This window comes from Chelon labrosus (genome assembly GCF_963514085.1).
Source record: "Chelon labrosus genome assembly, chromosome: 13".
In the NCBI taxonomy this organism is placed as follows: domain Eukaryota; kingdom Metazoa; phylum Chordata; class Actinopteri; order Mugiliformes; family Mugilidae; genus Chelon; species Chelon labrosus.
The window spans coordinates 11,084,812-11,106,690 of NC_140346.1; the positions used below are offsets into that span (position 1 = coordinate 11,084,812).

A 21,879-nucleotide genomic window follows, 5' to 3' on the forward strand; every position below is an offset into this window, starting at 1 on the left:
CGTCAAGTTCGTCACCATCATCCAGTTTACTAAAACAGCACTTCCGCTTCAACCGACACTTTAAAATAAACAAACTTACGACGGACAGGTAAAGATAAAACATATCCGCAACATGTAGCACGCGTTATCACATGACGCTGGTGTCGTTCATATTCAATATTTACATTTATAATTAGTTTTGGAAACAACAGAGGTTTGGGAGCTTTTATTTTGTCGAAAAAGCAGTTTTCCGGCACATGGTTGTCTTCATTACATTTGACGGAAGTCTTTCACGTTAGCGGGTAGATTGTGAAACGTAAAGCTTACTTTATCATTGCGCCACATCTGCAGCAGTGTTGTATTTACATTCCGGTTTAGCTTCCACGTTTATTCCTAATCTCTCAATCACTGCAATTTAATTTGAACTCAGTCGACAGAGTTAGTTGCAAGTTGTGACACTGGCCACTAGGTGTCAGCCAAAGACCATTACAATAGTCATTTTAAAACGACATACTGTTGTAGTTTGATGACCAATATCAGACATTTTCTTAATAATAATAATGATAATAATAATAGCCCACCTCTGACCAACATTTTAAAAGGGTCTTACCCAATACCACCAAAGTTCATTGATTAATATTCAGTAATTTAGTTTAGCGATCTCACAAAAAATACATAAAAACATTACTGCAGCTGTGTTGTAATTGATTATCTGTTTACATACGGGCCTGTAATACATTAACAACTCTTATCTCTGATGACAATATTATAGAATGTTTTAATGTGAGTGTTTTAACATTTATTGGACTATTATTAAAACTAATGATTAAAACTGAATTTTCTGTCAGGAAAAGCCGCAAGCAGAAAAATAGCGTTTATTTAGATTCATTGGTGACCCGATGACTCAAAAGCAAGAGGGATTTTATAACAGTCTTGTAACCCCTGTGTTGATTTAATCAGAGACTGAGCACATAAATTTACTATAATGATTAAGTACTCATGCAAAAGGCACAGGTGGCATTTTCCAATGTGGTAATGTGCTTTAGTGTGTGAGTAGCAGCTGTTATGGTGGTGGATGATCCCTTGCGCCAAAGATTATATAATTCTGATGCTCTCTGGGCCTTCACACTGTAAGCAGCAGACACCTACAATCCAAACCCGGATGAAGTCAAAAGGACATGTTTGCTTTAGGCTGGAGACCTCAAGCAATCATAACAGTAAATTGACAAAAGTAAAAGATAGACAATACATTTATTATCCTCTATCATAGAATTTATTGGTTAGATCCATGGCAGAACAGCAAATCATAAGGTCATACAAGTTGATCTTGATTATAAATGAATGCACGTTATTCTCAAAGTTCATCAACTCGTTGAAGAGGCATACAAACGAAAGAGTTTTGGGAAAAGGGAATATAATATAGAGGTATGTTATAGATCAAGGAATACGTACAGAAGAAAGAGTCACGGGGAGCGTAAAGATCTAAGGCTACAGACGCTCATGCCTTCAATTTTATATTTCTTCTTGCAGCTCGCAAAATGTCGGCAGAGTCCTTGAGCAAAAAAATCACTGAACCTTTGTGTACTCTGGTCACTTAAAGCATTCATAGCCCGTCCTGCTCTATAGGTCCAAGGTGAACACCACAACCATTTCATGTCTCACTGTAACATATGGGAAGGACTAGTCATTCTGCCTGTAATGACGAGCAGAGAGAGGGTCGTACACGGTATCCTGGGAGAGAAAATCGCCGAAAAATAGACGTGTGGCAACAATTTGACACAACACAAAACTGATGTGAGCTAGGAAAATCAAAGAAAACGCAAACCTACAGGCCAACAGAGAAGCTAGTTAGCAAAATCCTTAGATGTCCTTATATTTGAGCGTTTTCTGGATCAAAGGTTTTGCAATGAAAAGCCCACATCTATGTCGATTTATCAGCCTAATTCCAGTTGTGATCCCTTGGCTTTGATTTGCCATGATCTTAACATAAAAGCAGACAAGTGCATGGCTTCATCCCATTACCAACATGTACACGCATCTCTGATTTCCCGTCTCTGCAGTCGGCCGCAGACCTCTGACAGTAACCAGAGAGTCGAGCCTGTAAGCTTCCGCAACAGTTTGACCCCAGGGGCTGGTGTACAAACATTCAAATAGCAATTTGAACCCACTGCACAACAATCAGCGTTTGATATCAGTCCACATAATAGCTTCCGCTGCTAAAAATAACAACACTGTGGTTTTCAAGGACAACCTTCGTCTGTGTCACGTCAGCGTCACGATCCGCGTGCCTGGATTTAAAGGGTTCATTGTAAGGAGCTGTTTGTGAAGGGACGGTGGAGTACTAGCTTATTGTCAAGGTACATTAAAGGGATGTTTTTCTTTGCGTTTAGCGTAAAGTGCAATGCCACTGACTTTCTTGCAGGCTGGTTTGTATGAATGAAGTCAAAAAGGACATGTTTGTTGTGTTGAAAGCTTTCAGCTGACATGTCTGTGATCCTCAGTGTCATGATGATAATCAGGATAACCATACTAGGTAGAATACGTATTTTAAATGTTTTAGGATGTCTTTTAATTGATTGTTCTGCAGGGAATTCAAGGTGGAGCTGCACTTATTTTACTGTCTGCTGCAAGTCCTGGGATAACTTGGTGCAGCCAGACCCAATTCTTATCAGAATATTTGTGATAATTTCATAACGGGGTGTACGCACACAATTGGATAATCCTACAATCAGTCAGAGCAACAAAGTATGCGCCATTAAGCAACAAAAGGCATTCTTGATAATTGCCTGAGTCGCTGTTAACGGTTCATCTTTTTTACTCTCAACATATTTTGCAATCGAGATGACTCTAAACAGCTTGCGACAGCAGCCACTTTGTTGTAAACCAATCAAACTACGCGGAGCTCAGATGAATCGTGTACGTCACTGTTACTCTTCTGTCCATCACCACATAAAGCCGGGCCCAATGATTTGATTGGCCCGACACAGTGATTTGTAGTTAGTCTTGTTTCCAAGCCAAGTGCTGGCGTTTTTCATTTCAGATGGAGCTGCGTAAAGTCTGACAAATGCCATCAACTAATGTCACTCGAATAAGCATTGGTCTTGTATGAAGACAATAAGTTTGTAAAGCAAAACTCTGTGGGTGCATGGATTTAGAAAAAGTGAAACGTCTACTCTCTGTATGATAGTGGCCAGAGGCTATTTTAGCTCCTACTAGCAATATACACCTGTAGTAGTGACTAACCGTAGCCATGGTCATATTGAGCGTAATGCAAGCACTGGATTTCGAATGAGTGGCCAATACTTCTGCTTTTCATCTTCTCGAGGTTGAACGTACAATGTTTTATGTACAATGCTAAATCAGCTGAGAACTGTTTAAATGCAATCCATTTAATTAAAAGGCACAAGGCCTCACTCACAGATGGAGTCCTCTGCATTGATCTGGGCTCAAGTTTATTAAACTGCTAAAAGTGAAAATGTGGACTTTGATAAATGAGGCTATAAATATTTCACTTGCAAATTTAAAGTACGTAATTGATAAGGCGTTTTCAGCTGAATCTGCAGCTCCCCTCAGCCTCAGCTCATTGCATGGCGCTGTTTTGGTTCACTCCCACCCTAACCCTAACCCTGATCAAGCTCCAAAGAGATCCTATGTTTCTCATCATGCGACTCCACCGTCTAGCGTTCCCTAACTCAGAGCTCAAATCCAAACTCATCACATCAGAGCTCATTCCTCAGATTTGTCAGTGTCTCTTTAAAATACACATGAAGACCTGTACATATAATACAAAACAATACAACAGCTCTTTTGTGATATTCACTCAAAACTACAGTCGAACGAGTGTAGTCAATTCCATATATTTTTTTTGGTATTGTTACTGTCTTTGTCCACCAACGGCAGGTGTCTGTCCAATACAGCCAGTGATTCAAGGTTCCTGCAGCCAGCTGGGTTTATTTAAAGTTGTGATGCAACTGCAAAGCCACTGTACGTCACAAAAAGCCTTTTTTTTTTTTAACGCCACACACACTGAAAGCTCCATAGGTAAATGTATAATGTATTAGTGCTTGAGGCAAGCGTCTAGCAAAATAATTTTAATAAATAAATAATAATTTAGCTGCTTCAAGGCGAGGCTTACCTAAGCATACTCTCCCTTACTATTAACAATAAAGCCTTTCTTCTTAGCATTTCTAAAATATAACAAATTAAATATTCCAAAGCACAAAAATAGAAAATATGAGTTTTAGAATTCAGTGGTATCTCTTTTAGGTAGCTCATCTACAATCTGAACAATCACTCCCATAAAAACAATATACTGTATGCCTTTTAATATGCTGTACATCTAAAAATACACTTTATTTGTTAAAGCTTTGCGTGGACTGTAAGTGACACACGGAGGGGAAAGCACAAGCCGGGTGAGAGCTACATACTGCGTAAGTATACGTTGTAAACCCAGCGGACAGCACTGGTGAATGCGATCATTGTAGTGGCCTATATATAAACACGGCACTGCAAGCAAATGTCGCACTCTAGTGTAGAGTACTGTGTCGGGAAACGTGACCTGGATTATAAGAAAAAGGCTACTAAATGTTTCAGCACTTTGCTTTGGGGCGAAATGCAATTAGATCATCACATTTGTCCACTCTACACAGACGCCCCCCCCCCAGCATTTCTCCTTTCAAAACAGGATTTTTTTCTACTGCTCTCACTGCCCACCATCAGGCCCTCGTTACCGATTTCCTTATAGGTTGTTTCCGCTGACTAATTTCAACTTCGGCGCCCCTCTCCTCCACCGAAACGCTTCTTGAGCAGCAACCGATTTCCACGAATGGCTCGATCTTCTGATCCATCTGGCTGGCTGTCGGCTAATGTGGGAGCTGGACATTTTATACATTTCCACTTGCAGTTTTTGGCACAAGCAAAAGATTTAAGGGCCCTGACTGGTTAGTGTGTACCTGTGTTTTTTTTTTGTTTTCTGCTCTCCTTGGATCTTTCAGATCACACACAACTTTAACCAGTAATCTGACGTGTTACAGGCACATGTAGGTATTACCGGGAGTACAAGGAAGAGGGACCTGAATAAAGACATTCTATACATAAAAGCCTCACGTGATATAATTAATCAGTCTATTCTATGCACTAGCATCCTCGCTCTATTTGTACGTTAAAACACTTGACACGATAAAACACACGTCCTGGTCGGGGTTGGCTTCTCATGTCACAGTCCAGAAGGCTGCGGTGGCGGCTGGTCACAAATCAGATCAGTGGAGGGAGAGTCGAGTGGCATGTTCATACGGATTACATGCAACACTGCAGCCTGTTTCGGCAACAATCAGTCTTCTTTCGCCTCCTTCCACACAGGACTTGCCACAGAAGGGGAAACACAAGCAGAGCAGGAGCAGCAATCAGGTCAAGTGGTCTGACTGGTCGGTTAAGTCCTCCTCCTCCACTCTCATTGGCTCAACAGCTCCGGAGGAGTGTTGAGATTGGCTGGAGCATGACAGGTGGGAGGAGCGGCTCTGCGTGTCATCCTCGTCCTCTGCCATCACTGGCCTCCTCCCCGGCCGCTGTTCTCTCCTCTTCACCTTCTCCACCTCCTCTACCTCCTCTCCCTTCCTCCTGCTCGCCCCTTTCCTCTGCTCCCCCACCGTCCACATGCTCTCCTCCTCGTCCTTCCCCTGCACCTCCCTGTCAAAATCCAGCAGCTCCTCCATCATCTCTTCGATCTCCATCTCTCCGTCCAGCTCCTCCTCCACCTCCGACCGGAGCTCGCCCATGCTCTCAGTCCGGTTGGTGTCGTCCGTCTCCTCCTCTTCCCCGAGACCCCTCAGCCTTTCGGGGGGGTCGCTGGCCTGGCTCTCTCCAAACTCCAGGATGGTGGGCAGGTTGCCCTGCTTGGGACAGCGCTTCCTCAGGCTGACCAGGAATGGCTGCGGCAGGGAGAAGATGTCTACGTTGTTGCCCAGGTCGATCCATGTCACGCTCGGGAAACTGCCTGGATCCTGCGTTAAAATAAACGGTGTGTTCAGTATCTCTATTATTATCTAATCTCTCAAGGACATAGCAGCAATCACATGGGGTCACTATCAAGAGGATATCCTCCACATCTATTAGTCTTTACACACACTTAAGTGTGGCTTTAATACCAAACTGTATTAACGTAACAAGCAAAAGCCACAACATAAAAATAACCCAACAGTTATTTTATTGTGTAAAACGCAACAATAATCACTTTTCCTACAGCACCACTCATACAACGTTCGATGCAGTCAGATAAAATGGCTTTTTAAATATTTTACCTGTTGTTTGACTTAAAGAACCAGGGCTACACTGAGTAGCACAGTGCTAAAACATTTGAACCTAAGGATGATTCTGAAACAACTGGGGGATATTTGCAATTCTGAACATTGGCGATAAATTCAGAAAGAAAAACATCACAACTCTGTGTTGTTGTTTCCAAATGTGTGTTAACGCTGGAAGCAAATCACTCCAGGGAACGACTGTAATCGGGCTGAGACCGCCCTCTCCAACTGGGCTCAGCTCGGTTCATTTGTGTTGTGCTGTGTTCATTCCAGCCCAAACAAACCAAGCTGAGGGAGGAACACTCCTAGTTTCAGAACAACTACTTTGGCTCAAGTAGCAGGTTCCACCTCAGCATTATTGTGACATTCCTACCTTCAGGGCATCAGTCAGCTCCTTCAGAACAGCTCTGGTCAGCCTGTTTCCGTTCAGCGCCAGGGTCTCCAGGTGCGGCAGGGCGGCCAGCGTGGGGAGGAGCAGGAGGAAAGCCTCATCCGTCAGCTCGGTGAAGCCCAGCTCCAGGCTGACCACGGTGGACGCGTGGCGCTGCAGGTGTGCGCAGAGGCGCTCCATGTCCCGAGCCGTCAGAGGGATGCCGGAAAGATCCAAAGCCCCGCTGGAGGGAGGGGCTGACAGCACTGCCTTCAGACTGGAGACAGAGGTACAGTGTTGAAAAAACTAGAACCAGTTTGATCTAGGTTGTGGCTAATGTTTTGTTATCTGGTTAATGTCTCAGTTTGTAGATTATTCACTTTACGTATATCCATCAATCAGTAAATGTCAAGCATCGCCTTAAATTGTCTTAAAACACTTTTAATGATGACTCATTCTATACCAGTAGATGCACACTCAACTTTTGTACATTACACACACAATAACCGCACACACTGCAACATTAGCCACCTCCACTAATCTTATAAATCCTACACCTTCACACTCTTCAAAGTGACGGCTTGGAAACGTTTCTGTTTCCACGTCTGCACCTTAGTGGCTGTAATTTATTCAGCGTGAAGAAGTCAGCACGCAGAGCAAGAAGCAAACGGCTGCTTCACAAACTGTGAAGAAACTTCAGTGTCTCTCTGCTGTGATGCGAGTTCTGGTTTTTAGCCGACCCTCCACATAGCTGAACCTTGACCCAGCACATAGTTGAAGTTCTCCTAAATTACAGATATCCGCCATAAAACGCTCTTTGTTGTCAATGAATTTTGGAGGCAGTAGGCAATGCTAATGAGTTGAAATCATTGCAACACTCTGTTCCCAGAGCCTATCCCAGCTGTCACTGGGCGAGAGGCGGGGTACACCCTGCACAGGTCACCAGCCTATCCAAAATAATACTGTTTGGATTCACTGGTCAAATTCATGCGGTGAAAAACGTAAATATATCTGCAACAATCCAAAAGACATACCACTGCCTGCCAGTAAGGACAAAGAAAAAAATGTCCATACTGCATGAGGTCAAGTATGCATTGTACTGTGTAGCTAATGGAAACTACAGAAAGAGTACACCACAGATAAAACAACCCCTGGGGAGAGACACACAGAGACAGAGGGGCACTATGGGGGATTTAGGGCTTAAGCAGCTAAAGTTTGTCGAATAAAAAAAAGGCTGTTGAGCAGCAAAACACTTAAAGCTATACTATTTAGTTGCATGGTCAGAGTTAAAAATAAACCAAGTTGGGCGCCTGGATTTGGCAGCGAATTATGTGAGTAGAGCACAAAGGGCTCAGACCAGAAGTAAAAAAATGTTCCTGCTTACAAATAAAAACAATATCCACAAGACAAACTACACGTGGTACAGTTCTGGAACACACTCGATGTAGGATAGTTAATTTATTATGAAGCCGCTGGTAAATCTGCTTCCACGGTCACTATACGCTGAAAGAACAGGAGCTCTTGCAGCTGAGACCTTCCAGCTCTTATCATCATAAAGTGGGCCAGAGGTTTAGTGAGACAAGCAAGGTGGTGTGATTCAACCATTATCATCAGTTAACAACAGAACATATTTATCTGCTCACATACCAGAGGGACCTCAGGGGAATCTAGGCCAGAGCCGCCCAAAGCAAAGCAGTGAACATGAGTCAAATTTAGCCCTCACTGTCCCAAAGGTCACAGACAATCTCCCGTCGCTGGGTTATATTTTTGGTCTGTTTTGGAGGAGGGTGAAATACTGCTGTCAATCTACCAATGTGAGTTAAGATTGACTGGCGTTAGCGTTTGGTGCAGGGTCACCATTATCTCTGTGTAGTTGTTGTGAATTAAGTTACACTGTTATTATATTCTACAGCAGCACCATAATTGCCTCTCGCCTGACATCCTCTGGTCTCCTAACACCTCGTTTGGGTTAAAAAGACACCGCAATGTGCCCCATGGTGATCTGAGGGCCATTTATTGCACAACTTTTGAACCTCCCTGACCTTTAATCTTAAGATTTCTATCAAAACTCAACAAATAAACGAGTCACTATAAATTCTCTAATAAACACTGTGCTGCTGCAATTTTTGTTTGCCTGGGGCCTTTTTGTGACAGACAACATGATAAACAGTCTGGATAGCTCTCATCTGGTTTCTGCCCCTTTCACATCACTTTCGTGTTTGTGTAGCATGGCTATTCCTCTCTGTGATGGGATTTGGAGAATTCTCTCAAGGAGAAATGTGCAGTCTGGGATCTCAGGGGACCCCAACATGTTGCTGTAATTCTTTTTGCAATTACTCACATCTCCAGTAGAAATGTGACCATAACAAAAATCTAGTTTTCTACAGAACTTTGGGGTCAGGGTACGAACTGTAGCATAAAAACTCCTAAAATAGTGACCATAAACTCATGTCAATGTCTAACTGGACATTCTGGATCATATTAATGTTTTGCTTCTGTAAAACTTAATACTTGTTTTTGTCGCTTGTGAGACCAAACTGGACGATAAAAATAATAAAATTATGTCAGCTCATTTCACTCAAGGCCTCTACCAACAGACCTTTTTGATGGCGGAGATTTTGACTGGCACAGGTGTATAGCACAAAAGCACAAATTATATATGTGAAATGCTATGATGACTACTACAAATGTGCTTTCCATACTGTTAAGATGTCTGCAGTGAAGAAGATGTATTCCTGTGAAACATAACTGTCTCTTTAGTTGCTCATCAGCTAGCTCATCTGTCTGTTGTTTGGTGCTGGATAGGGTCTAGTATGTGAGAACTAGCTTTAAATGGTGCATCTGGTAATATATAGATTTCTTACTACTGTAAGACATTATTTGATGACAGTTCAGTTGTGTAATTTGCAGATAATTGGTTAATATATTTTGTTTTATTTAGTGCTCAGGCAGTCATGTTCACGTATGTGGCTAAAGTCCAGAGAAGAAGAGAGAGACTCACGTTTTTTTTTTTTTTCTTTTCTCTTTCGGTGGGACGGAAACCGGAAGGAGGGAGTGTAGTTTTGGACGGTTGGTACTAAAAAGTTATGAGAAAGAGCTCCAGTGTCTGCATCTTCCTTAAGAGTACACTCTACACCCACAACGCTTACACCCACAACCCACAACAAATGATCAAACCCCTCAAAAACAAAGCAAAAACAGTTAATCAATCCTACTAAAAACTACTCTATGTGTAGCTAGAGCTGGATACAGTTTAGTCATCTGTTAAATTTAGACACATTCAAACCAAATGTGCATTAATTCAATGCTCAAAACAGGACTGTAAACAGCTAAAGTGACTTGATTTCGGGGCCTTTTTTAAATCTAAATAGTTCACCTTGTTGGTGGCACAGCATCTCTTTTCATAGAAGTGAGGACACAACATTATATGTCTGTGCTTAGATGTACTTTGGATAGCAAATATTTGGAAAAAAAAATCCACTAATGGAGGATAAAACTAAAATTTTAGTTTTAGGATCAAAGGCACATAGGGAGAGACTCGCTTTACAATTGAATTCTGTAGCCTTTAAACTTAAGGGCTTGTGTGGGGATGTCACCATATCTACTTTTAAAAAATAAAATATAATATGAACAATATGGCTTTGGTAGGGCCATTTCTTTCTCTGGGAGAAAGAGACTGAGCATGCCAGACTATTGTTGTACTGTCCTCTCTGCTCTACCCATCACATTATGAATCATTTAACATTGATTCAGAACTGTGCTGTCTGAGTGCTAAGTGGGCACACATTACACCTATTTTAAAGAGCTTACATTGGCTGCTTGCCCATTGTTTGACCATGTCTGAAATTGTTTTATGTCCTCTCATAGATTTTATCTGTCATGTTGTATTTCCTATTCTATTCTATTGATTAATTAATTATTTCTAAAGATTAATTAGTTTTACAATTAATTTTACACTTTTCTATTCTAGTGTATGAGCCTCGATTAGTTTTACTGAAGTGTCTTATTATGAGCTTGTCACCTGTAAAGCACTTGGAACTGCACTACAAACTTTGACTGAGAAATATACTGTACCACCTGCAGCTAGTTCTACTGTAATGTAGACAGAGGGCTCTAAATTGAGTCAGCCATGGTCTCACAATGAAGGCATTGCAATCTGATTACAAATGTATTTTTCATTTCTTATTAAAAAGTCTTGTAGTGAGCCAATGCAAATGAACAAAAAGACAAAACACCTTGAGGTTGACGAGGCTGCTTCCCTCTGTCATGGTGAGTGGTTTCAAACCACTTCCCACAATAGTCCCAGAGGTTTGTGCACCAGTCCAACCCCATAGCACGCAGCAGCCCGTTTCCTCCTCTCTCAGTGAAAGTGTGCTAATTAGTTAACAGCTGGCGCAGCTGCCCTCAGCTCCCCATTACTGGTTTGTGACCACTGATCTAATCGTTAAAGTCCATATTCCCCTGCTTGGCTGCTCCACCCCTCTCCGAGGCCAGCTCCACCCTCTCTGAGGCCAGCTCCACTTGTGCTGAATTCACCAGGCAGCAGCAACATATTTGGGAGAAGTAATATTTCACACACCTCAGCCCGAGGGTATCTTCACCACTGCACTTTGTCTGATGTGTCAGCAGCATGGAGAAATGCCTCTGGACTACTTTCCCATGGTGCATCAGCTCCCTCTGTCACTAGGCAGCACAGCTTCCAGCCCTACTCCGCCCTCCTCACTTAACGGCAATAAACAAAGTAGGCAAGAGTTGCAAATAAAAAGCAGATGAGACACTGAGAGTACTCATGATATGTTTGGCTTTGAACCAGAATCCCACGCTACGGAGAACGAGATACACTCCCAAGTGAGGTCCTCCACCCCTGTCTGGACAACAACCAGAGAGAGTGTGATGGAGGCCTGGGTGTGTAATCTGAAGTTTACACAGAGAAAAGCTGCGACTTTTATACACATGTCACATTCTGTTCATTTGCAAATAATACATACTTTTCTAGTAAAAGTGCAGACCTATTACTAGCAAAACATACTGAAAGCATCACAATTAAAAGTACTCAATCATAATTAGAGATGGATTAAAAAGTAAGCCAAAGTTAAATCTGGGTGGTCTAAGTATATTTCTGACATGTAAATTATTTCCAGAGAAAAAAAAACTGTTTAACATTGAATTGTGCTGAACCTGAAAATCTGTAGATGTTCTGAAAAAAATCCTGCTTTGGAAAAAACGCTAGCATGGTCCTTTTACTCATCTAGCACCTTTGCATAACATCAGTGTTCAACTTACTGTCTCTTTTCTTCTGTCATTCTTGGCCATGAACAGAACTCGGTCTAGTTTGTCCGAAATGAGTATGACACTAATCTATTTGTAGTGAGGACGAAAATGGATGAAAAAAAATCAACATTTGAAGCCAAACAGGCCAGTCAAATGACACATGTACCTCTAATTATCACATTCACATACCTATAAATCTGATGGCACATTTATAATGCTAAAGATTCCCTAATTGTCTTGGACACCATGGAAAGGTGTCGCTGTACATTGTTTTGATTAGATTACATTGTTAGTTTTGGCACTACTCGATGTTGGGACTTTTAATATAGTTGACCAGCAAATTATATCACTGTGTTGTGTTTCACACCTAGGTTGTTGTTGTTCCGTAGCTGGGAACATTTATCTTTCAGGTTGGTTTATTTGGGCGGGTATGAACGAACACAGCAATCACACAATTAACAAATGAACCAAGCTGAGCCCAGTTACAGAGGGTGGTCTCAGCCCGACTGCAATCACCACCACCCTGATTGGTTTGTTTGCAGACACAATTACCTTATAGATATATAACCAAGTAGTTCACTTAACGCATCTTTGGAAATCAGGAAATAATCTTATTTCATTCATGCAAAATGATGACCAATCACAAAACAGTTTGAAGGAACATGCTTTTGAGGGATTGTCAGAACGTTGTCTCGATTGCCCTGTGAACACGAATCGAACCAAGGTTAAATGTAACATTGCAACAATATTGTGTCAATTACTCCATGAACTGGAACAAAATATAGGTGGTAATTAGTGCAGTGGATCACACTGGATTGTCTGGAAGACAACTTGATAACTTGTGGTGCTCCCCAAGGATTGATTTCGGGGCCTTTTTTGATTTAAATAGTTTACCTTGCTGGTGACACAGCATCTTTTCCACAGATACACTGAGGACACACCTTTATATGGCTATGTTTACAGATACTTTTGAAAAAAAAAATTGCCGCAAATGCAGGATAGAACTGAAATTTTAGGCTTTAAGAACTTGTGTAGGGAGAGACCCGCATTAAAATTGAATTCTCTAATCTTGCCTCAAGCCAGTGGACGCCATTTAGATGTTAAATATGTCAAACGTCAATACTCACCTTTTTGTTTGTGACCATGAACAGAACTTGGTCTGCTTTGTCAAAACTGAGTATGACACCCATCTATTTTAATGAGATTGAAACGAGACATTGATAAAACAACATTTATAACCCAACTGGCTCTGTGTTCCCATGCTGACAGTCAAATGACCTGTGTACCTCTAATTATCACATTCACATAATAATATCTTGTGAGTCATAAGCTGCTCCTACACTTTTCCTCTGAAATGTAACCTGTAATAAGACACAGGGACGTTGTCATCGTCTGGATTTCACATCGCATCTCACAAAATGCCACATTTGTTTCTGGTCGTCTAGACACGTCCATCCCTGCATCATCCTCTCTGTCTGTTTCCATCTGACTGCTTCTCAAGAAACAATATGCCCAACCACATATATCTCTCCACACATCCACGTCATCCACACTTGTTTATCTGCTTGATCCCTTCCCCCGAACGATCTGAAACCACCTACTTGTTTCCCAAAAAAGACACACAAGGTGAAACCAGGTGAACCAGCGGCATCCTCTTCAGACAAAAAAATGCATATTGACGCAAATGAAGGCAGAGAGCAGATCAGTGGGGATTTATTTATTATAATATGGTGTTAATACATTCTATGCACTGCTTCTTCACTGCCTGTCTGTGTTGCTGTCTAACCCAGAGATCATTTATCACCCAGTCAGCTGCTGTGTGTGCCTCCCTCTTTTCTCTTCTGTAATAGAGAAGGTGAGAAAAACAAACCTTCTCCTCCACCTTCTGTGCAACAACCTTTACAAAGCTAGCATAGAGGCTGTAAGTGGTTAGGCATACGTCTGCTATAGTATTATGTCATCTTAGGGGGGCAAAACATTATTCTCTGTCTGAAATGAGCTGTTGTGACATGCAATATTTCATTACAGACTCCACTGCCACCGTCTTGCTCTGTAGTTTCATCTAATCAGTTGCCATCAGGAGATGCACTTACGCAAACTTGCATTCCAAGCAACTGGCTACACTGATTAGGCTAATTTAACCAGGGAGGAAAAAATCTGCAGGGAAAAATCAGCTGCTGGATTGTTCATGCACAATGAAATCCAGCAAAGACATTGCACTTCATGACTATGGTTGGACACCACTTGCCCAGCTGCTCCATCTCCTTCTAATGAAACAACATGCCTACTGTTCCCTTTTGATCATTGCATCCACATGAGTCTCTCCCTGGTGTACATCTCTAAGTGGCTGAATCACACACATTCAGCCGAGTCAAGGAGCTTTTATTGGTTTAGTTCCTTTGGATCCCTTCACTGTTGCCAGGTGGTCTGTCTGTTTGTTTATGTTTGTTTAATAATGTAAAAATCTGATAATCCAAATTGAACAAATATACAGGTAATTTGTTCCTGTTCGCTGATTATTACCACAGCATCCCAACAACAGTGTCGGGAATTTAGCAGATATATTCCATTTCTGCTTGGTCGGGTTCAAGTAAGGATCGACTGTGGGTTAAACAGGTTACAAAGTATGGTTACAAAAATAAACCTCACCTGCGTCCAATAGTTTATTGACCCATCCATCCACCCAGACCTTTTTCCAAATGTGGAATTTGTGGCTCGATAACTACAGCGCATCCCCTCACTTCCTCTGTTATCCCTGTCATAATCACTAATGTCACTACTAGATCCCTCTGTTAAGTGAAATACAGCTATGAACGAGCTACTTTCACATGTAATCAATTGTTATGAAAGGATAGTCTCAAATATAAAGAAGTTTATCATGTATTTTTAACTTAACTGGCAGCTATTTTAATGAATTTTTCCCCCAATCTAATTATAGCAATTATCTAATATTGCTATTCAGTATATTGTATATTATTACAAAAAACTGCACATAGATAAGCTAAGAAACAAATATTTACTTTTTGCCCTAAAAAAATAAGAAATATAATGAATCAAAAACAGAAATGACAGTAAATTAGATAAACACTCTGCTATACTAATAATTCCAGTATACTTTACAGATTATTATATACTTTATACAAATAGTAGAAAGTAAGTAGAATAGAATTGGTCCATCAGCCTGTTTTGCTTGTTTTAATGCCCCCTAGTGTTCAACAGTTGACTGCTACAGCTTTAAAGGCAGCAGATATCCAGCAGATAAGTACTGGTATATCCTGTCTACTATCTGCCAACAACAGGAAGCTGTTCCCAATGTCTGGACACATGGAAATTAATTAACAACAGTCTACGCTCTTAAAGAAAATACTTTCTGACAATGATCTTTTGGCATCATGATGAAGAAGAAACCAAACTGTGACCAAAGCAGATGGCCTCCATTCAGTCGTGCATCAACAGAATACACTGAGATCAACTGAAAGTCGCTTTGTACAAAGTGCCTTTATCCGTGACAGGCAGCAGTGGGGCTCAGTGGGTAACACCATTATTCGCACGGCAACAAGAGGTCACTGGTCCACTGGGAATAAACATGAGTCACAAACAGATGACGGGGTTGTATTGTGGAGGAGGCCGGGCTGCAGATGGAAATGGCAAAGCATCCGTCCGGCTTTTATCTGATTCAAATGTACTTATGTATTCTACCTCAATCATGCCAGTGCGTTGAATGTATGACTGGTCAGGCTCTACGTCACCGTGGACACACAAAGCAAAGGTTACATTTGAATCTCTTTTCTTCAACACAGTGCTTTATATGACTGCACAATGCAAGAAGAATGGCCATAGTCCTGAACACATACATGTTTTACAGATTAGAGTGGACCATCCTCAACATTCGCTATTTTTTTTTCTGTCATCGCCATCTCGTTTATTTTTTTATAAACATACGTTTCATTGTTTCCTGTGTTCTCCTCTGTGTGTTTTAAACATGCAGAGCTATTGTCAAGCCAGCAACAGCCTCTGAGTTACTGTGCTGCACAGAGGAAAGGCAGATGTGCACAATTTGGGACCTGGTATGGAGGGCAGCGAGGAGGATTCAGAGGACGTGACGGAGGGAGAGAAAAAAAAGAAGATGAGGATTAACGTGGAGAAAGAAAATTAATCCATGTGCTTCTGGAGTGCAGAGATTCATTCTGAACCTTCATTATCTCCTTATTGTAAGCTATAGCCTGTATTAATACTTAAAGACAGAAGTCAAAGCTCCCAATGTGACTAACAGCTGAAGGTGGGCAGCTTAAATTCAAAACAGAATGAATTTTATTTGAGTAAGAGGTGTTGAAAAGAGCATCGAGATGAGTGTAAAACATTTCAAATTGAGGATGAATATAAATTTATGCACAACAAAACAGGCAGCAGGACCGCCAACATATTAGGGCCGTGACACGCCAAGTCAACGGCTGGTATTCTGGCGTCGGTTAGCGTCTGCGGCACAAAGTTTTCCAGCGTGTCCCACACTGTTGGCACCAGTCGGATTTTCAGGCACTTCAGCATGTTGAATCAGGCGGTGGAATGAGTCGGTCAGAGAGACCACCCTGACTGGCTGCTCAACTTGGAGAACCAGGGCACAAGAAGAGAAGTGGACATGGCGAAAGTGAAGAAAACCACAAAGTTCAACGAGTACACGCCGAAGGCTCTTCTCATTTTACACCTTCATCTCATCTGAACATTAAACACACCACTATTTTCATCTAGAATGATTAAACCGTAGAGCGGCTGATCAGCATAATTTAGAAAAGGCCAGCTCTGTGCGACAGTTTGTAGCTCTTCCTAACCTCCCAGGAAACCGGAGGAGTTATTTCCCCTGCAGGGCGTATGCGCCAGCTGCCTGCTGGATGTCGTTTTGGGGGTGAGTTCAAGTGCAACTTATTGGCTCAGACACAGGCGACCTGAGGTGACGGACTTTGTTGCTTCCTTAGATGTGGTTTTGTTGCGTCCGTAACTTTAAACACCACAGGACACTGATCAAATAGAAAATGATAGACAATGGAGATTTAATGTGCACTGATGACAGCACAGGAAAGGAGAGGGGGAAGAGGAATAAAGCAGGGGAAATGGAAAGAGACAGAAAGGAAGCCAGATCTGTGACCTCACTTGAAGAATAAATACAACTATTCTGTGCTGTATTTTTCACTGTTGATAACATTTCAAACAGAAAATCTGATATGACAACTAGACATTTGCAATGCAACACTGGCGACATCAGAAAATGTGTTGTCCAAATGTCTCCAGGAAGTAAGATTTAAAACACCAAAATTAAAACTTATTAAACTAAAAATAAAGTAAAATACAATACGCCTGCTCTTCCTTTGCATGCATTTCGCTTGCATTAAATTGATATTACGTAAAACAAAGGAGATCCAGTACCCGCTACGTGCGCACCTCCAAACAGAACACGCAACGATCCATCGTGCAGCATTTAGGATCTAAACAGACGGATATTTTCTTCTGGAGTTGGTGGTAATTCTTCTTTTAGCTGCTCTGCATGACAAGTAGGTCCCTGCAAAGCTTTCATCAACACATAGCATCGACCTCCGTCTACAGTCAGAGCCTCCTTCAATAGTTGATCAGTCAAATGTCTGCAACAAAAGCGGCAGTGATTGAGTGTGAAAGGACACAAGCTGGCAAATCATTGACCTCCTACAGACGGGACAATGGGTGAGGAACCAGCAATGATGAGTGTTTCCACCATTTCTTTTCTGAGGTTTCTGTCAAACCCTTAATATCTCGAATCATCTTGCTAAGTGTGGCTTTAGGATATCAAAACATCAGATGCTGAGTATTTCTCAATGGATGCTTCAGCTTGATAGGACTTCACATCCATTCTCACTTCCTTCTCATTTCTTCATGCCTCTCCCACCTACACAGACATAAAAATTAAATATAAGCAAGGCCTAAATATCCCTGCCGCCTGGTTTTGCCTGCCGAAGCAGACCAGACGAGGGAAATGGAGGGTCTGGAAAGAGTGGAGAGAGGAACAGACAACCTGAGTCAACACTCAACTTCTCTCTCTCCTGGCTGTCGGGGGCACAGGTGGGAGGCAGCCAATAAATCTGTTGGCGCGGCAGCGACAGCCAGCTAGTCAGCAGGAGGCAGACATGCTGACAGGCTGGCAGACAGACAGACAGGTACAGACAGGCGGACAGATTGGAGAATATGTAGGAAGATAGGCAGAAAGGCAAGGTACAAAATGCTGTGCTATGTGAGGTCAAAAGCAGTTGTATGTGTGTGTGCGAGAGAGCATGTCACAGTGTGCTACGAGTTTCCATGGCAAACAATGTTGAGGTCAACTTCAGCAAGACCTCAATATTTCCTTTCCCACACCATGAAAATGAAATTAGCCATTTGGAAAAAACCAAAACACAAGACTCAGAGGAGGCAGGCAGACAGACGGACTCATGTCTATGGCCAAATAGTGGACAGGCACGAATATTTCAAGATTAACATCTTGAAGCTTTTTGGTGAGCTGCTCCTGAAAGACAGCAGATGTTGTCCTGGACCTCAACCTGCTGCTGCATTTGTTACAAACAGTATAAGAATGATGACCAAAATTGAAGGGCAACACTGATTGGCAATGTATGAGTCTTTAGCCAACATGCATTTATTTCACACTTACACCGATCAGGCATAACATTATGACCACCTTCCTAATATTGTGTAGGTCTCCCTTGTGCCTCCAAAACAGTTGCGACTCATCACAGAATGGACATGGGCCTTCTGAGGGTGTCCTGTGGTGTCTGGCAACATAATGTTGTTAGTGGGGGCCTTTGGGTCCTATGGGTTGAGGGGAGGGGCCTCTGTGGACCAGGCTTGTTCCAGTACATCCCACAGATGGTGGATGGTACATGTCTAAGTAACATCCACATGAATGCCAGATGCAAAATTTTCCCAGCAGGACACTGTATTGTCATAAGATGGTTTTAATGTTGTGGCTGATCGGTGTATGTGCTATTGTAAAGAAAAACATTGATTCCTCATGTTTACACAGTGTTTCGCTTGACTTTCACATCATTCACAAAATAGTGGTAAAACAAAAATATATGCCACATTAAATATGCTAATCTGTAGCTTTAAACCTGTGCTACTTAATATTTTTACATCCAAAGAACAAAGCTGAAACAAGGACTTGTTGGGTTGGAACGAAGCTGCATGGATGAGTGGGGAAACATCTTCAAGAAACGCAACAAGTTTGGCTGCTTTTGTTTCAAGGAACAAGACTATTTTAAGATGCAAACGTTTGTGGTATAGTATATGAGTTAATTACATTAAAGTAAGACGTATCAGATGAGCCCTTTTGGGTCAAACATTGACAGCATTTTTGAACACAAATACTCTTGATATTTAACAGATTGTCCCCATCCCTTTTTGGACTGTGGACAATTTTCAATCCATATTTTCCTTGCATAAACATATAAAAACATGTCAGTGACACTGAATCAGCTAGACCAGCTTGTTTCACCGCAGCAAGACAGTCCCATCATGGTATCAATGGTAGAACTGAAGTGTCCTCATGTTCAGTCTATTTAGCTTTTGACCATCACAGAGACACGATGGAGTACATGAAATCTGCATTTTCAGTGCTTTCTTGGCAGGATACTGAAGTTTAGACTCAGATTGCTGGATATTAAGGCAAACATACTTTTCACCCACTACCATTTGCAAGCTCAAGGAGCTGACTTTCGGTCCACACTGACATTCGCCGGGGAAATTCACAAATGGAATCCACAGCTTTGCATTTCTTGGGTTGGAAGTAACGGTCAAATTCTTCCTCAGTTTTCCCCAAATTCTCAGCTTATGTTGGAAACGTGTCAATTACGCACCTGTCCACTTCGTCCCCCAAAATCTCTGCAGCGGCCCAAACACCGTGGCCAGTGAACTCCCCATTGCGGTAAGGGAAGGTACAGTTCTGGCCAGGTTCAGTTGTATTGTTGCTCAAATTGTTAGAATTAGTACATTTTATTTTGGCCTTCCGCACAATATGCTCAGTAACTGGGATACCTACATTTACCAGAATAGTTATTCTGACACAAAAAAGCCCGGTGGTGCAATTTAACTTGGAGGTTACACTTCAGATTTGTCTCTAAAGTACTGTATTAATTTGACAATGGTATTTACATTGCACAAATGTGGATTGGCTAATTTATTTATATTATTTTAATTATTATTTTGAAGTATAATAATGAGTAATGAGTTAAAAACCTGAGATATATGATCCTATTTGCATTAAACAGATTAACTAGGTTTGTAACCCAATCAACCTGATCAGTTCTGAATGTACAGAGATGATATTTGCGGAGAATGTTGGTGTGTCCTCAAGAACTGTTGAGGTTTTCTTGTCTCCATCTGTCTCTCAGTCTCCTGGCTCATTCCTCCCACCCAGAGTATGACTTCAGTCAAACGCAGCTGACGGGCAAATGAAGCCAGTTTCTTCTTAAAGACCATCGTCTTGTGCCAGCGTGGCTAAAAAAGTAACCGTGCCTTGAGAATATGTGCTGTCACATTATTTACCTCACAGTTTTCTCTGCAGGGGTCTCAGACCCCGGTTTAAAGCGAAGAGGATACCAGGTCTGCTGGGCGCTCCACACATTCATCTGTGCAGCTGCCTCATTTCAAACCACTGAGAGGACTTATTGAGGACACTGAAAGGAGCTGTTGTTAGGCAGCCAGACAACGAACAGTAAGCCTTGTTAATATTTTTTTTTTTCTCCCCAATTCACAACTACTCTTGTTGAATAGACAATAACAAACTGCTGGCCACGATTTACATTTTAAATAAGGTCATTCTTGAAGTGTGATCTTTAAAAAATAAATAAATAAAAAATTTAAATTGATCACTGACCTCATAAAAAAAGGTTCATATCAGATCCAGAACCAAGAGCTGCCAGACCCAGCTGGATATGATCAGACACAGTATAACAAAGTCAGTGTTATACGATCTGAACCTTGGAGTCTAAAAGCTTTTTTGAGTTTTCTTATCCAAAAGATGGAGATTATTCTGAAGTGCTATTTGTTTTGCAGAAGACACAAATAGTTCTGACAGAGGATCAGTATTCCTCTACAGAAAAAGGGAGTTAAGAGTTATATGGTAAGAGTAGCGAAGTAAACGATTCAGCCATTTTTCTTTATCTGCACTCTTACATAAACAGATTTGTGAGTCATGATGTTGGCAGCTCAATAACTCTGTATTTAATGATGGGCGGAGATTACCTCAAATTCACAGGAGATTACACAGCCGAACCACTTTTTTCACACTTTGAAATGTAGATTTCCTAACCACCAACCTACACCCTTCAAACAAGCTTTCAGAATTGAATGCAAATGTATTAAAAATCAAAAGTAAATAACCCTTTGCTGAAACCTGATTTCTACACATCATCACATGTGTCTAGACCTAGCGCAAACTTGTCTGAACTGACTGGATATCAAAGAGGAAGGGAGATACCGGTGTATATAAAGGCCCAACTGCATGTCAGGAAAAAAAACAAGCCATGAAGTCCAAGAATCTCTCTACAGATACCCATGATAAAACTGTAACAGCATATGCTACACTGATAAACTGAGAACAGCTATCAATGCAAGTATCAGTGTACTTATAGCAAATGCTAACTTGCAACACCCTCCCCAACAAGGGATTTTTTGAGACTACGAGCTTAAAAGAGTGAAGTAAAATGAATATAAACTTGATTGTGTCAACATAAAGCTAAATCAAACTGAGTGGAAAATAATACAGAAAGGCACACAATTAAAAATGTTCCACTTGAAACTAGACGTAAGTACATATTTTCTACTGAACTAATCAGTTCGCTCTCAAAAGTGTGGTGAAGATTGTAACAAGTTTCCAATTAGCAGGCACCAAGTTCCAAAATAGATCCTGGCAGAGGTATTATTTAAGCAGTTAAAACCCATTTC

The 21,879-nt window shown here is 41.5% G+C and overlaps 1 protein-coding gene across 1 annotated transcript in view; it reads right to left on the reverse strand.

Annotated features, from left to right (window-relative positions):
• Positions 1-4,924: 4,924 nt before the first annotated feature.
• lrrc75a (leucine rich repeat containing 75A) overlaps positions 4,925-21,879 on the reverse strand; it is a 56,061-nt gene continuing 39,106 nt past the window's right edge. Inside the window, exons 4-5 of the mRNA XM_084559089.1 lie at positions 6,652-6,925; positions 4,925-5,978 (exon numbers count right to left, since the gene is read on the reverse strand). Coding sequence (XP_084415215.1) covers positions 5,382-5,978; positions 6,652-6,925 — 871 coding nt within the window. The 3' untranslated portion in view covers positions 4,925-5,381. The remainder of the gene's footprint in view (positions 5,979-6,651; positions 6,926-21,879) is intronic.